Below are 11967 nucleotides of genomic sequence, written 5' to 3' on the forward strand. Positions count from 1 at the left end.
GCCACCCCCCCCCCAGTCAGAAAGCCAAGCCGTATCCATTTCGGTGGGGGTCAGTTTCAGCACGCCATGCAGCTCGTGTAACGCAGCGCTGGGGGCCGCCGTGCCCCCCCCCCCCCCCCTTCCTCTCTCAGGCACGGTAAAGGGAGAGCCATGAAAAAGTCATGAGGCAAACAATCCCCGGGACCTATTTTCGGGAACAATAACTCGCTGCTGCCACGCTGACACCGGAGCTGGGGGGGAAGGAGGCAGTGAGAGCACAGAGCCGGGCGCTGGGGACCGGGTGTGACCGCTTATGGGACACCACCCATCCCCACGGACCTCCGTGCTCCCATAGGGCAGCACCCAAAACCATGGGATTGGGGTGAGCTCAGCCCAAGTGCCCCCAGCAGCATCCTTGTGGCTGGGGGATACATGGCACCATAGGATGCCATCCATCATGCCAACACATGGCACTGTGACACCCAACACATGGCACCACGATGCCCAACACATGGCGCTGGAGGTCCCCGTGCTGCAGTACCCAAAACATGGCACTGTGATGCCCAACACATGGCACTGGAGGACCAAATTCCACAGTGCCCAACACATGGCCCTGCAATGCCCAAAACACAGCAATGAAGGTTCCCATCCCACAGTGCCCAACGCACGACACCACGATGCCCAGCACGGCCCCGTCGCTCCCCAGGGCCCAACACATGGCAAGATGATGATGACAATGCCCAATGCTCAGCTCTGTCCCATCAGAGACACAGGGCTGCGTGACCCCGAGCCACAGCCATTGGGGGGGGGAATTGGGGCCGCAGGACAGATGGAGGCCAAGGGCCCCAAAGCAGGATAAAGGGTTTAAACTAATCAAAATGCCTGGCTAATTGTAAGGCGCTTAGGGGCTGGCCGGGAGGCGGCGCGCCGGGAGGTGACCCGCTGCTGAATCAGAGAGGCCGGTAACCTTAGCCTGCAGGGAACGGATCCGTGCGCCCAGATCGGGTTCCCACCCAAGTTTTCCACCCGCGGCTCCGCGGTGGGACGCCGAGATCTGGAGCTGTGCACACACGGGGCTGCCCGGTGCCGGGCGTCGAGCCGCTGTGGGGCTGCAGGGCGTGGGGCAGTAGGTTACCCAGCAGCAATCTGGCCGGGCTCCGTAATCCCACCTGCCCCTAATTGGGCGTCCCCCCCCCCGCCGCGCCGTGCGGGGGCGGGCCGAGCTGTGCCACGGGGCCTTTGGGGCAGGGGGCCCCGGGCCGCGCAGACTCCCCCGCACCCCCTGGGGCCCCCCCCCCCCCCGGCAGAGGCGGAAGATGCCAACGAATGGGATCCACCAGGTCCTGAAGATCCAGTTCGGGCTGATCAACTGCGAGAGCCGCTACCTGACGGCGGAGAGCTTCGGCTACAAGGTGAACGCCTCGGCGCCCAGCCTGAAGCGCAAGCAGATATGGACGCTGGAGCAGGACGAGGCCGACAGCTCCGTCGTCTTCCTCAAGAGCCACCTGGGCCGCTACCTGGGGGCCGACAAGGACGGGCAGGTGCGCTGCGAGGCCGAGCAGCCGGGCCGCGATGAGCGCTTCAGCATCATCACGCAGTCGGACGGGCGCTGGGCGCTGCAGTCGGCGCCGCACCGGCGTTTCTTCGGCGGCCGCGAGGACCGGCTGTCCTGCTTCGCTCCCAGCGTCACCGAGGGCGAGCTGTGGACCGTGCACCTGGCCATGCACCCGCAGGCCAACCTGCTGAGCGTCAGCCGCCGCCGCTACGCGCACCTGAGCGCCCACGAGGACGAGATCGCCACCGACAGCAACCTGCCCTGGGGGGTGGACGCGCTCATCACGCTCTGCTTCCAGGACAAGAAGTACAGCCTGCGCACGGCCGACGAGCGCTACCTGCGCTGCGATGGGATCCTGGTGCCCGAGCCCGGCGCCCGCACCGGCTACACGCTGGAGTTCAAGGCGGGTAAGCTGGCCTTCAAGGACTGCGATGGGAAGTACCTGGCGCCCACCGGGCCCACCGGAACGCTCAAATCCGGGCGCAGCTCCAAGCCGGGCAAGGACGAACTCTTCGATCTGGAGGAAAGTCACCCCCAGGTGGTTTTCACGGCGGCCAACGGCAGATTCGTCTCCATCCGGCAGGGTAAGGGCACGGTGTGGAGCCGGGGGGTGGTCGGCCCAGAGTGTGGGCTCTCTGTGAGAGCACCAAGAGGAGACCCTACAAAAACAGCCCCAGCTTCGGGGATGGGCACCTGGTGGACCCCGGGGATCGCTCAGCCCAAAGCAGCCCCAGCCCTGGAGGTCTCCGTGAGAGAGCTCTGCGTGGAGAGGAGACCCTCTAAAAACAGCCCCTGCCTGGGGTCGGTGTGTGACCACAGCCCCACTGTCGGCAGCATGGGTTGCTCAGAGGCTGCCCTGGGATTGTGTGGCCCATTTGGGACTGGCAGTGGATCTGTGCAGCACTGCAAGTGTGCATAAATGTGCGTGTGCAAGGCTCTGCGTGGTGCACTGCAGCGCATGCGTGCTTCGGTGCAGGTCATGCATGTGTGATGCTGTGAGCGTGAGTTCAGGCACACAGCTGCATGCAACCTGTGTGTGTGTGTGTGTGTGTGCACGTGTTTGCAGGTGCACAGCTGTGCAGCCCATAGCTGTGTGCAAGCAAGGCTCTTTGCAGCACTGTGCATTCACCTGCATGCCGCTCCGCATGTGGGCAAGGCTGAGTTTGGTGTATGAATGGAGTGCATGCCAGGTGCTGGGAGTGTGCATGTTTGCACACACAGTGCTCACAACCAAAGCTGGCACACAGCGCCGTGCCACGGCCCCAGCTGCCCTGCTGTCCCTGTGGCACTGGGGACGTTTGTGCCAAGCTCCTTAGGGCGGTGTGGGATATAAATAGGGGCCTGTGCACGGCTGCGCTGCTCAGATGGGCACACCACAATCAGATTAAGGGCCCAATAAGCACGATTGTTCCCGGAGGGATTTACCCTGGGAGGGGCCAGGGGGACGACGACACAACACACCCCACACATGGCCCTGTGCTGATGTCCCTTCCCACCCGCAGGCGTCAACGTGTCGGCCAACCAGGATGAGGAGCTGAACCACGAGACCTTCCAGCTGCAGATCGACCGCGACACCAAGAAGTGCAGCCTGCACACCAATGCTGGCAGCTACTGGACCCTGGTGGCTCATGGGGGCATCCAGGCCGTGGCTACTGAAGTGTGAGTGCAGCAGGGCAGGGGGGAGGAGGGGAGGGGGTAGGCTGGGGGTGCGGGCGGCCCAGTGACACCGCTGTGCTGTCACCCAGTGCTGCCAACACCATGTTTGACATCGAGTGGCGCGGGCGGCGCGTGGCCCTGCGTGCCAGCAACGGCCGCTACGTGTGCACCAAGAGGAACGGGCAGCTGGCGGCCGTCAGCGATGCCGTGGGTGAGTGCAGAACTGGGGCTGGAGGTGGAGGTTGATGGGGACGTCAGCCCCGCTCAGCCCCGTCCCCGTCGCAGGGGAGGACGAGGAGTTCACCCTGAAGCTGATCAACCGGCCCATGCTGGTGCTGCGGGGCGAGCACGGCTTCGTCTGCTACCACCGCGGCTCCAACCTGCTCGACTCCAACCGCTCCGTCTACGACGTCTTCCACGTGGGCTTCAGCGACGGCGCCTACCAGATCCGAGGTGCGTGGCGGTGCGGGGGGGATGCGGGGCTGCCCGCGGCCCCGCTGACGGCCCCGCGCCCTCTGCAGGTCAAGGGGGAAAGTTCTGGTACGTGGCGAGCAGCGGGGCGGTCTGCAGCGACGGGGACCTGTCCGAGGATTTCTTCTTCGAGTTTCGGGAGCGCGGGCGCGTCGCCATCAAAGGGAAGAACGGGCGGTACCTGCGCGGGGACCCGGCCGGCACCCTGCGGGCCGACAGCGAGTCGGTGCTGCGGGCCACGCTCTGGGAGTACTGAGCCCGGGGACGGGGGGACCCGGCGGCACCGATGGCGGCAGCCGCGTCCCCGACCCTCCCCAACTCATGTCATTAAAGTGCGTCTGGATTGCAGCAAGGCACGGCCTTTTCCTTCGCGGCCAGGGCACGGTGGGTCAGGATCTGGCCTTCATCCCCTCCCCGTGGCCCCATAACCCCGAATGGACAGCGTGGACGCCGTGCAGAAGGGCACAGGGGATGGCAGCAGGGCACGGGGATGCCATGTGCCGGGGACAGAGCAGCTCTGCGCTCGCTGTGCCACAGGGTGGCAGAGTGCCGCAGTGCCCCTCCGTGTGCCCGGGGGATAGGGGTGCCGAGGGGGTTTGGGGAGGGGGCTGCAGCCCCTCAGGCGGTGCGCGTGGGGCTGGGCAGATGCATGGTGATGGCGGTGGGGGTCCCCCAGGAGCAGGCACGGAGATGAAAAGGAAAAGAGAGGCGCAGTCGCTGAGCGGCACGATCGTTTTCATGGCAGACGACAGATTTACAGACACCGGAGCAGTGCGGGGAAAGACCGAGCCCCCAAAACACGCTGCACCGCCACAGAGATACGAGATCATTTATAGAAACAACGGGGGAGCGGAAAACCCCCTCCCCTGCCCAGCAGAAAACGGGGCTCCCCCGGGCACCCTGGCACAGCACCCTGTTTGTCCTGATCCTGAAAGGCAAGGCGGCACGGGGGCGCAGCCCACAGCCGGGACGGAGCCACGCTACCACGGCCGCAACGCCCCACGAGGCTGCACAGCACCGGGCGGCAGCGCAGCGCCGGGCCAGCCCAGGAGCCCCGCTCTGCCGCCAGGCGGCTTTCGGGGCGCACGGCCCCTCCGTGCTGCCGACAACACGACCACGACACATTCACACACACAGACCACCGCCTCGGCCGCCGGCCCTCCTGCCGGGCACGTTGCCCCTCCTTGGGACCGTCCCCGTTCCCCGGGGCGCGCTGGCTGCTCCGCTGCTCACAGCAGGACCAGGCTGGGGTTACGCAGCTGCCGGTAGATGTGCAGGAGCTTCTCCGTGCCCTCCTCGGTCAGGGGCGGGTGGTCGCGCAGGGACCGCGCCTCTTTCAGCAGCGCCTGCGGGAGGAAAGAGGAGGAGCGGGGCGAGGGTCGCGGCCGTGAGGAGCGGCCCGTAGTGGGGAGCTGGGGGCACGGCGGGCTCACGGCTCACCTCGTGGTTGGTCTGGATCTGGCGCAGGTACTGCATGCGGAGGTCAGGGGGCCCCGAGCCCTGCGCTGCCTGCTCCAGCACCAGCGCCTGCGGGGAGCAGAGCTCTGCTGCAGGGGACTTGGGGAGGGAGCGGTGGTCCCACTCCTCATCCCTGCGTGGCACCAGGCTGAGCCACGCAGTGGTGCCTGAAAAACCATCCCACAGAGTCCGTCGGAGTCCAGGGCAGCACTCGGGGATGTGCCCCACAGCTCCATACCTGGATGCGGCGGATGACGGCGTGGTGCATCCTGCACATGTGGGCCAGGGACGGGCTCTCCATCAGGATCTCCACCGCCTGGATGGGGCCGGCCGGGCTGAGGTCATTCATGGCCACCTGAGAGAGCAGCAAGGCCTCACTGCAATCCTCGCAGGGTTGGGGAAGGGCTGCCCCAGTTCCCCCCACCCCAAGGGCAGTAGGGCTGGGATGGTGACTCCATGCTGGGCCCAAAGGCGGCTGCCGTTCCCTCCATCCCTGCTCCATGCACAGCCCTCACTGCTCTCCAGGCCAGTACAAGTTTGAGGTCGACCTGCTGCCCGCTCCCCAGAGAGACGCGGGCTGCCAGCGTGGTGGATTTAATCCGGCAGGCTTAGCCCAAGCAGAATTAACGCTGTCGCTAATCACATTGGCAATATTAGTGCTCTCAAGTGTGAACCAACCTGAACCAGGTCACTGCCAGCACGCAGGCGGCTGGGCCCCTCGCCGGAGGGTTAGCCGACCGTGGCAGGAGAGCTGTGCTGCAATTACTGCTTTTCCTTTGCACTTAGAGGGGGATTTTCACATTAGAAGGGGAAAAGCTGCAGTCGGTCGGATTTACACCCAGAACCCAGCCATGTTTTCCCTTCTGCAGGCTCAGCACGGAGTGGCAGCCCAAAGGAGCCTTGAGAAAGTCCTGGGAAGGGAGGAGGGGGCCCCAGCGGCACGGAGCGTGGGACCAGGGGGTGACAGGCAGAACACGTGTCATGCTGCTCCTCAGTGGGTGAGGAACAGAGCTCTGCGGGGCAGGACAGGCAGTTCCTCTGTAGGGCTAAACCCCTTCCTTGCCTCTCGGATGATCAGCTGCACCTCTCCTCCATCCGGAGCCACACCGCACACCGAGGTCACCTCCCCACTGCTCAGCGCCGCGGCTGCAGCGTTCTCAGCCAGCAGCCAGCGCAGCGTGGCACAGCTCAGCGAGACGTCTGGGGCTGAGAGGAGAGAAAGCGGAGCGCATTGTGTCTCTGCACAACCTCCCCAGGGCAGGGCCATGTGAGCAGGTGGAACGGTGCACGCCTGGCTCTGCCCATGTGCGTGCAGTTGCTGCGATGCCAGATTGACTCCGGGCTTGGGAACATTCCCCTTCAGGCCGTCACACTGCTGGAGTGGCAAAGTGGGGGCCTGGAACCCTCCTCCCTCACCCCGGGAAGGGGACGGTGACACAGGACAGCTCTCCTTGGTCAGTCCCAAGGACCTGCTCGGCACAGACCCCCTGCGGGCAGCACCCACCTGAGCTGGAGGCTTTCAGCGCGTTCTTCAGCAGCTCTGAGGACACTCTGATGGACGCTGCTGAGGGTGGCACGCTGCCCTCTCCTGTGGCACATGGCTGATTGCTGGCTGTCCCTGCCTCGGGCTCAGGCTGCTCCTTGGATGCCCTCAGGAAGGTCTCCACAGGATCCTGGGGTGCAGGCAGCGAAGCCACTTTGGAGGAGGGGTCCGGCCTGGGGGGGCTGCTCTCAAAGTGCAGGCACTGCAGCATGTCAATGGTGCATTCGCTGAGGGGCAGGCAGATGCCCTCTCTGTCTGGGGACAGGATGGGCGAATCGTCCGGGAGGAGATCATCCAGGGCTTCGGGTGAGTCAGAGCCACTGCCCAGGATATCACGTAAACTGTAGTAGAGGGCACAGGAGATGGTCAGAGGCAGATCCAGCTTGGTGTCTGTGGCCGAGCCGAGGGGCAGCGTCAGCTCCCGTTTGGTCCCAGGGAGGAGCTGGTCGATGGGGAAGGTGAAGGTGGTGGCCGAATCCACAGACTCCTCCTCTAAGGCACAGGGGCTGGCCAGGAGCTGAACGCACAGGGTCCAGCCCTGCTCCAGGCTGTACTCGCTGCAGTTCTCCAGCAGGCAGGAGATGGTGACGGTGTCACGGAGCAGGAGGCAGCTCCAGTTGGCAGTGACTGTGCAAGCAATGGGCTTCTGGCCCTCCTGGCTGGACAGCAGAGCTGCGCTCACGTTCATCACCTGGTTGAGGCTGGCCAGGGCACGGTTCTTTTGGTCCACTGCCTTCTTCAGGAAGGAAACTCTGGAAGGACAAAGCGCAGAGCTCGAAAGCAGGAGGGCCGGCAGTGGGGACAGTGGGTCTGCAAACGGGGTTAGCAGACAAACCCCAATCAGCTGAGTGGACCCCAAGTGCGACCCGCCAGCCAGCCCTGGGCTGCAGCTCCCAGCGATGACAAGCTGCAGATGGGTGGGCTACAAGCCCCGCTCACAGCTTTGGGAATCTCCCACCGGAGGGGGAACCTCCTCCCCAAGCACAGATGGCCGCAGAGGGCTGAGCAAGCACTGCCCTGCCCTGCCTGTGACAGGCCTGGCAGGTGCTGAGGGGTGTCTGGGCACGCTGGCACTGTGCCTTGCCCTCCTTCTGTCACCAAAGCTGCAAGCAGCAGCGTGCCTGCACAGAGCAGCAGGCAGGGCTGCCAGCAAACTATTTTTATGCCACTGAGGCTGGGGGCTTCCCTTCCACCTGCTCTGGGAAAGGAAACATCGGAGGTGGCACTGCAAGAGGCCTTACCATGCAGGAGCTGGTACACCTCTAGGTACCTACACCCCACGGCTCACACAGGGCCAGCAGCAGCACAGCAGCCCTGCCCTTACCTCTCTGAGGTGTTGCCTATCCCGGACAGCAGTGCCTTAATCCTCCGGCCAGCCTCGGCGGGCGTCAGCTCCACATCAGCATCCTCGGGGCTGCATAAGCCACAGGTCATGAGGCGGCCTTTGGCAGACAGGGCCAGCAGCTCTGATTCACCTGTGGGGCAGCACGGGGTACCGAGGGGTGCTCAGCCCATCGGCACGCCGAACAGCAAGAACTTACAAAAAGGAGAGGGTCAACAAGAAAGGATGAAGGACGGAGCCCGACACGGACCACCACAAGGTGTGTGGACGCACGCAGCTGGGCAGCTCTCCTGCCCCCATCCACCCCAAGACCCAGCGCGCTCCCCGCGGTCGGCGGTACCTTCTGATGCCCGCGAGGACAGGGAGAGGGCCACGACGCTACAGATACTTAAGCTGGCTGGGGACAGGACGGGCGGCAGGACGCCGCCGCAGCTCTCCGTGTCCTCGGGGTCAGAGGCCTCGCTGACCCAGTCCAGGTCGACGGCGGAGATGTCCGAGTGCGTGCTGTAGTACATGCGGCTGCCGCTGCCGCAGGCGGCGCAGAGGATGGGCCCACGCAGGTAGTACTCCCTGAGCTCTGGCACCGTTGTCTCATCCCTCTGGTCTGCCTTGACGGCCACCATCTTGCCGTAGTGCCCCACGGCCACCACGCAGTCACAGCCGGCGTCGCCAAACAGCGGATCGTCCTCGGCGTCATCTTCCTCCTCCTCCTCCTCCGCCGCCCGCCGCTCCGTCCGCAGCGCCCCGATGAAGACGATGGGCTCTTCCAAGTGGTGGAGGATCTTCACGGGGGGGTCCTGCCCGGAGACGTCGTGGCAGCCATCGGCGGGCGGCGAGCTGAGAGCCTTCAGCGGCACAGAGCACAGCTGTCCGTCCGGGAAGCCGCACAGGATCATCGGGGACTCCAGCATGGCGGCGTCGATCCCGAAGAGCAAGCTGAAGAGGGGCTCTTCCAGCACGAAGCCCCCCGAGCACCACGGCCCCTCCGCGCTGCCCGCCGTGCCCGGGGAGGAGGCGCAGCACAGCACGGGCAGGAAGCGGGACGGAGCGCCGTCTCCCTCCTCGGCGGGCGCGGGGCCGGGGCAGAAGCCCACCTCGCTGACCTGCCGGTAGGGGGCGCTGTCCTGCTCGGGGCGCGGCAGCTCGTGCAGCTTCATCCACCATTTGCCGTGGGCCTGGGACAGGGTGATGACGAAGTTGTTGAGCAGAGTGAACATGCACAGGCTGGAGTCTGGGAAGATGCAGGCGTCTGAGTCCACGGGGAAGACGCCGGAAGGGCAATTGCTTTCTTGGCCGTCGCCATCCGTCTGCTCCATTAACCTTCAAGCAAACAGGCAAAGGCTCAGAGCCAAGGCTCGGGGCGAAGCCAGCGCTTCTCTTGGCTGCCTCATCCCCTGGCCCTCAGACCAAGCTCCCCACAGCAGGGCAGGAGCAGCGGCCCAGAGAGAGCCGAGGGCCAAACCCCGCGCTGTACAATGCACGTGCATGCCCTGTGCTGCCACCTCACCTGCTCTGCTGGTCCAGGGACACGCAGTAGATGCCGCTGTGGGCGCAGAGGATGTACAGCTGTCTTGTCAGGGGCAGCAGCTCCACGTGCCACACCTGGTCGGGGCACCTGTACACAGCCTGGGTGGAGAAAGGGAAGGGTCGTGGTCCCACTGAGCCCACAGGAGGTGCCAAGGAACCCCGGTGCCCATGCAGCTAGGCAGAGAGGCGTACTGTTGGGTAAAGAGGGAGCAGCTTGCTGAGCAGTGCTTCCCCCTAGGCAGCCCCAAAGAAACTGGGAACGAAAGCAGTGATTTCCTGCAGAGGAACATGGTGAGCACTTCCAGGAATTGGGCTGTCACCGGGCAGTGCTGCAGCTGGCACTGCGCTCGGGTTCATGAGGCTGCGGTGCTGCTCCTGTCCGGGCAGCGGCTGCGCATGGTGGGTGGGAGGGAAAAGGGAGGGAAATGGCAACCTGAAAGCCCATACATGATCTACTTTCCTGAGAAGGAACGCAGTGTAGGAGGCAAATCCTGATATTACAGTGATGGCTTTCTTAGAAATGATAATAAGGACAAATTAAAAAAAGAAGCTGTGTATAACTCAACACGACGACTGCTGTTAGTCACAGCGGAGACAACAGTGAAATCCTTTGTAGATGAGAAAAGAAAGGGACTTTGCTTTGTTCAGCGTTCGCCTTGCAGGGCCCCGGGGGGGCTCAGGCAGCAGCACCCCACTGCCCCAAAGCATCCCACCCCCTCTCATTGACACAGCCTGGGATGGAGGAGCCCGGGGGGGTCCCAAGGTCTCCCCACTTCCTATCCCGGCAGCAAGGACCACTCACCTTCAGCACCTTGCCCTCTTGGTCGTAGATGTAGACGAACTCGCTGCCATTGCAGAGGTAGATCTCGCTCTCGTGGCACAGCACGCGGGGTTTGCCGGCCACCAGCCCCCCCACCGGGCAGCAGAAGCCAGCCAGGTAATCCACCCGGTGCCCCACCTGTGCCATGGTGCCTGGGGCATGGGGATGGTGCTCAGCACAGAGGGGGGAGGGGGGAACAGGGACAAACCCCAAGGCCACAGCCAGCCCCCCTGGAACAGAGACCAGCTCGGCACTCTCCAGCTCACCCCACAGCCCCCCCGGCCCCAAACCCCCACACACCAACCCCAGGCCTCACATTTTCATTCCTTGCCCTAAGCCCCCCCCAGCCCCACATCCCCCAACCCCAGCCCCCCCACCTCACCCTGCATACCCCTGGCCCCAAATCCCCCCGCTCCATCCCCGTCCCCATCACACACCCCGCAGCACCCCCAACCCCACACCACCCTCCCCCAAGCTTCCCCCCCAGCCCCACACCCCCCACCCATCACCTCACCCTGCAGCACCCCCGACCCCGAATCTCCCCCATCCCCCCCAATAACCCCACCCCCATCCCCACCGCAGCCTTCTCTGCCCCAAATCCTCTCCCCAGACCCTCACCCCTTACCCCCAGCCCCAAATCTTCCTCCCAACGGGAACCCCGATCCCCACCCTACAACCCTCCCCAACCCCACACCCCCTAACCCCTCCCCCACCCTCCACCCCCCGCTGCGTCCCGGAGGGGCTGCGGGTACCGGGCCGGGGGGCGCGGGCGGCTCCGCTTTACGGCTGCGCGGCGGCCGCCGCAATGGGGCGGAGATTTTGCGACAGCGGCCGTAAAGCGCCGATGGGCGGACTCCCCATTGCGGGGTGGGGAGGTGGTTCGGTCCCACCCTCCCGATGTCCGGGCTGGGGGTCAGGGATCAGGCGGCAGCGCTGTGGGTGTGAGGCTTTATTAGCGATGCGGTGGGGCTCAGGGTGAGCTGTGGTGCTACTTCAGGGCTGGCTGGGGCAATCCCCGGCGGCGCGGGCCTGGCCCGGGGGCAGTGCGGGACCCGGGAGCGGTGCGGGGCCCGGGGCTGCGGCTCAGCTGATCCACGAACGCTTCCACCTCAACGAAGCGCCCCGAGAGCCGCCCCAGCTGCTCCTTGAGGGCGCTGAAATCCTCATACAGTTCATCCAGCGCCCCCGACAGGGAGCGGATCCTGTGCCGGGAGCGGAATGAGGGCTCCGGCTGCCCCAGGAGCCCCCCGCAGCCCCCCGGCCCCGCTCCCGCCCGCCGCTCACCGGCCGTAGTCGGGCAGCACGGTGTGGTGGTGGAACAGCAGGAGGTTCCGCAGCTGCGAGGTGATGGCGAACCTCCAGTTGTCCAAGACGAGCGTCAGGTTGGCGCAGCCCCGCGTCACCCGCCCGGCTGTGGGGATGGGATGGATGGGGCTGGATGGGGCAGGACAGCCCCCAGCCCGGCTGCAGGCTGTGCGCCCGTTGCGGTGGCCGTGCCGTGGAGGGTCCCCAACGTTACCGTCCGCTCGCTCGTCCCACGCCGTCGGCTGGCGCTTCAGCTTGGCCGCACCGCCCAGAGCCGCGAGGAGCAGGAGGGGGAGAAGCCGCGCCATGGC

The 11967-nt window shown here is 65.3% G+C and overlaps 2 protein-coding genes and 1 long non-coding RNA gene across 3 annotated transcripts; 1 reads left to right on the forward strand and 2 right to left on the reverse strand.

Moving 5' to 3' along the window:
* The first annotated feature begins 1295 nt into the window (after positions 1-1295).
* FSCN2 (fascin actin-bundling protein 2, retinal) lies at positions 1296-3917 on the forward strand. The gene is made up of 5 exons (XM_042833107.1): positions 1296-2118; positions 3037-3193; positions 3280-3401; positions 3476-3643; positions 3712-3917. The coding sequence occupies exons 1-5, from the start codon at positions 1296-1298 to the stop codon at positions 3915-3917; spliced, it is 1476 nt and encodes a 491-aa protein (XP_042689041.1).
* A 784-nt stretch (positions 3918-4701) lies between these two features.
* FAAP100 (FA core complex associated protein 100) lies at positions 4702-11157 on the reverse strand. Its single transcript, XM_042832985.1, has 10 exons — positions 11104-11157; positions 10334-10503; positions 9512-9630; positions 8345-9324; positions 7987-8137; positions 6624-7414; positions 6183-6325; positions 5358-5474; positions 5102-5188; positions 4702-5007 (listed from the first exon to the last, which is right to left on the reverse strand). Exons 2-10 carry the CDS (start codon positions 10496-10498, stop codon positions 4891-4893), a joined length of 2670 nt encoding a protein of 889 aa, XP_042688919.1. The 5' UTR covers positions 10499-10503; positions 11104-11157; the 3' UTR covers positions 4702-4890.
* Positions 11158-11306: 149 nt separating this feature from the next.
* LOC122168071 lies at positions 11307-11955 on the reverse strand. Its single transcript, XR_006171155.1, has 3 exons — positions 11871-11955; positions 11636-11762; positions 11307-11553 (listed from the first exon to the last, which is right to left on the reverse strand). It is a non-coding gene; the product is annotated as an uncharacterized LOC122168071 (long non-coding RNA).
* Positions 11956-11967: the final 12 nt, after the last annotated feature.

Source organism: Centrocercus urophasianus, unplaced genomic scaffold (genome assembly GCF_019232065.1).
Source record: "Centrocercus urophasianus isolate 14NV4802_14NV808 unplaced genomic scaffold, USGS_Curo_1.0 seq_40, whole genome shotgun sequence".
In the NCBI taxonomy this organism is placed as follows: domain Eukaryota; kingdom Metazoa; phylum Chordata; class Aves; order Galliformes; family Phasianidae; genus Centrocercus; species Centrocercus urophasianus.

What these genes read in the sequence shown, in the direction of transcription:
- FSCN2 (XM_042833107.1), top strand. Translation starts at nt 1,296, where the DNA reads ATGCCAACGAATGGGATCCACCAGGTCCTGAAGATCCAGTTCGGGCTG. An exon ending in ATTCGTCTCCATCCGGCAGG is followed by an intron (nt 2,119 to 3,036) that starts GTAAGGGCACGG and finishes TCCCACCCGCAG; the next exon opens with GCGTCAACGTGTCGGCCAAC. An exon ending in CGGCGCCTACCAGATCCGAG is followed by an intron (nt 3,644 to 3,711) that starts GTGCGTGGCGGT and finishes CGCCCTCTGCAG; the next exon opens with GTCAAGGGGGAAAGTTCTGG.
- FAAP100 (XM_042832985.1), bottom strand. Translation starts at nt 10,498, where the DNA reads ATGGCACAGGTGGGGCACCGGGTGGATTACCTGGCTGGCTTCTGCTGC. An exon ending in ATAGGCAACACCTCAGAGAG is followed by an intron (nt 7,415 to 7,986) that starts GTAAGGGCAGGG and finishes TTGTCCTTCCAG; the next exon opens with AGTTTCCTTCCTGAAGAAGG. An exon ending in GCTGAAAGCCTCCAGCTCAG is followed by an intron (nt 6,326 to 6,623) that starts GTGGGTGCTGCC and finishes CTCTCCTCTCAG; the next exon opens with CCCCAGACGTCTCGCTGAGC.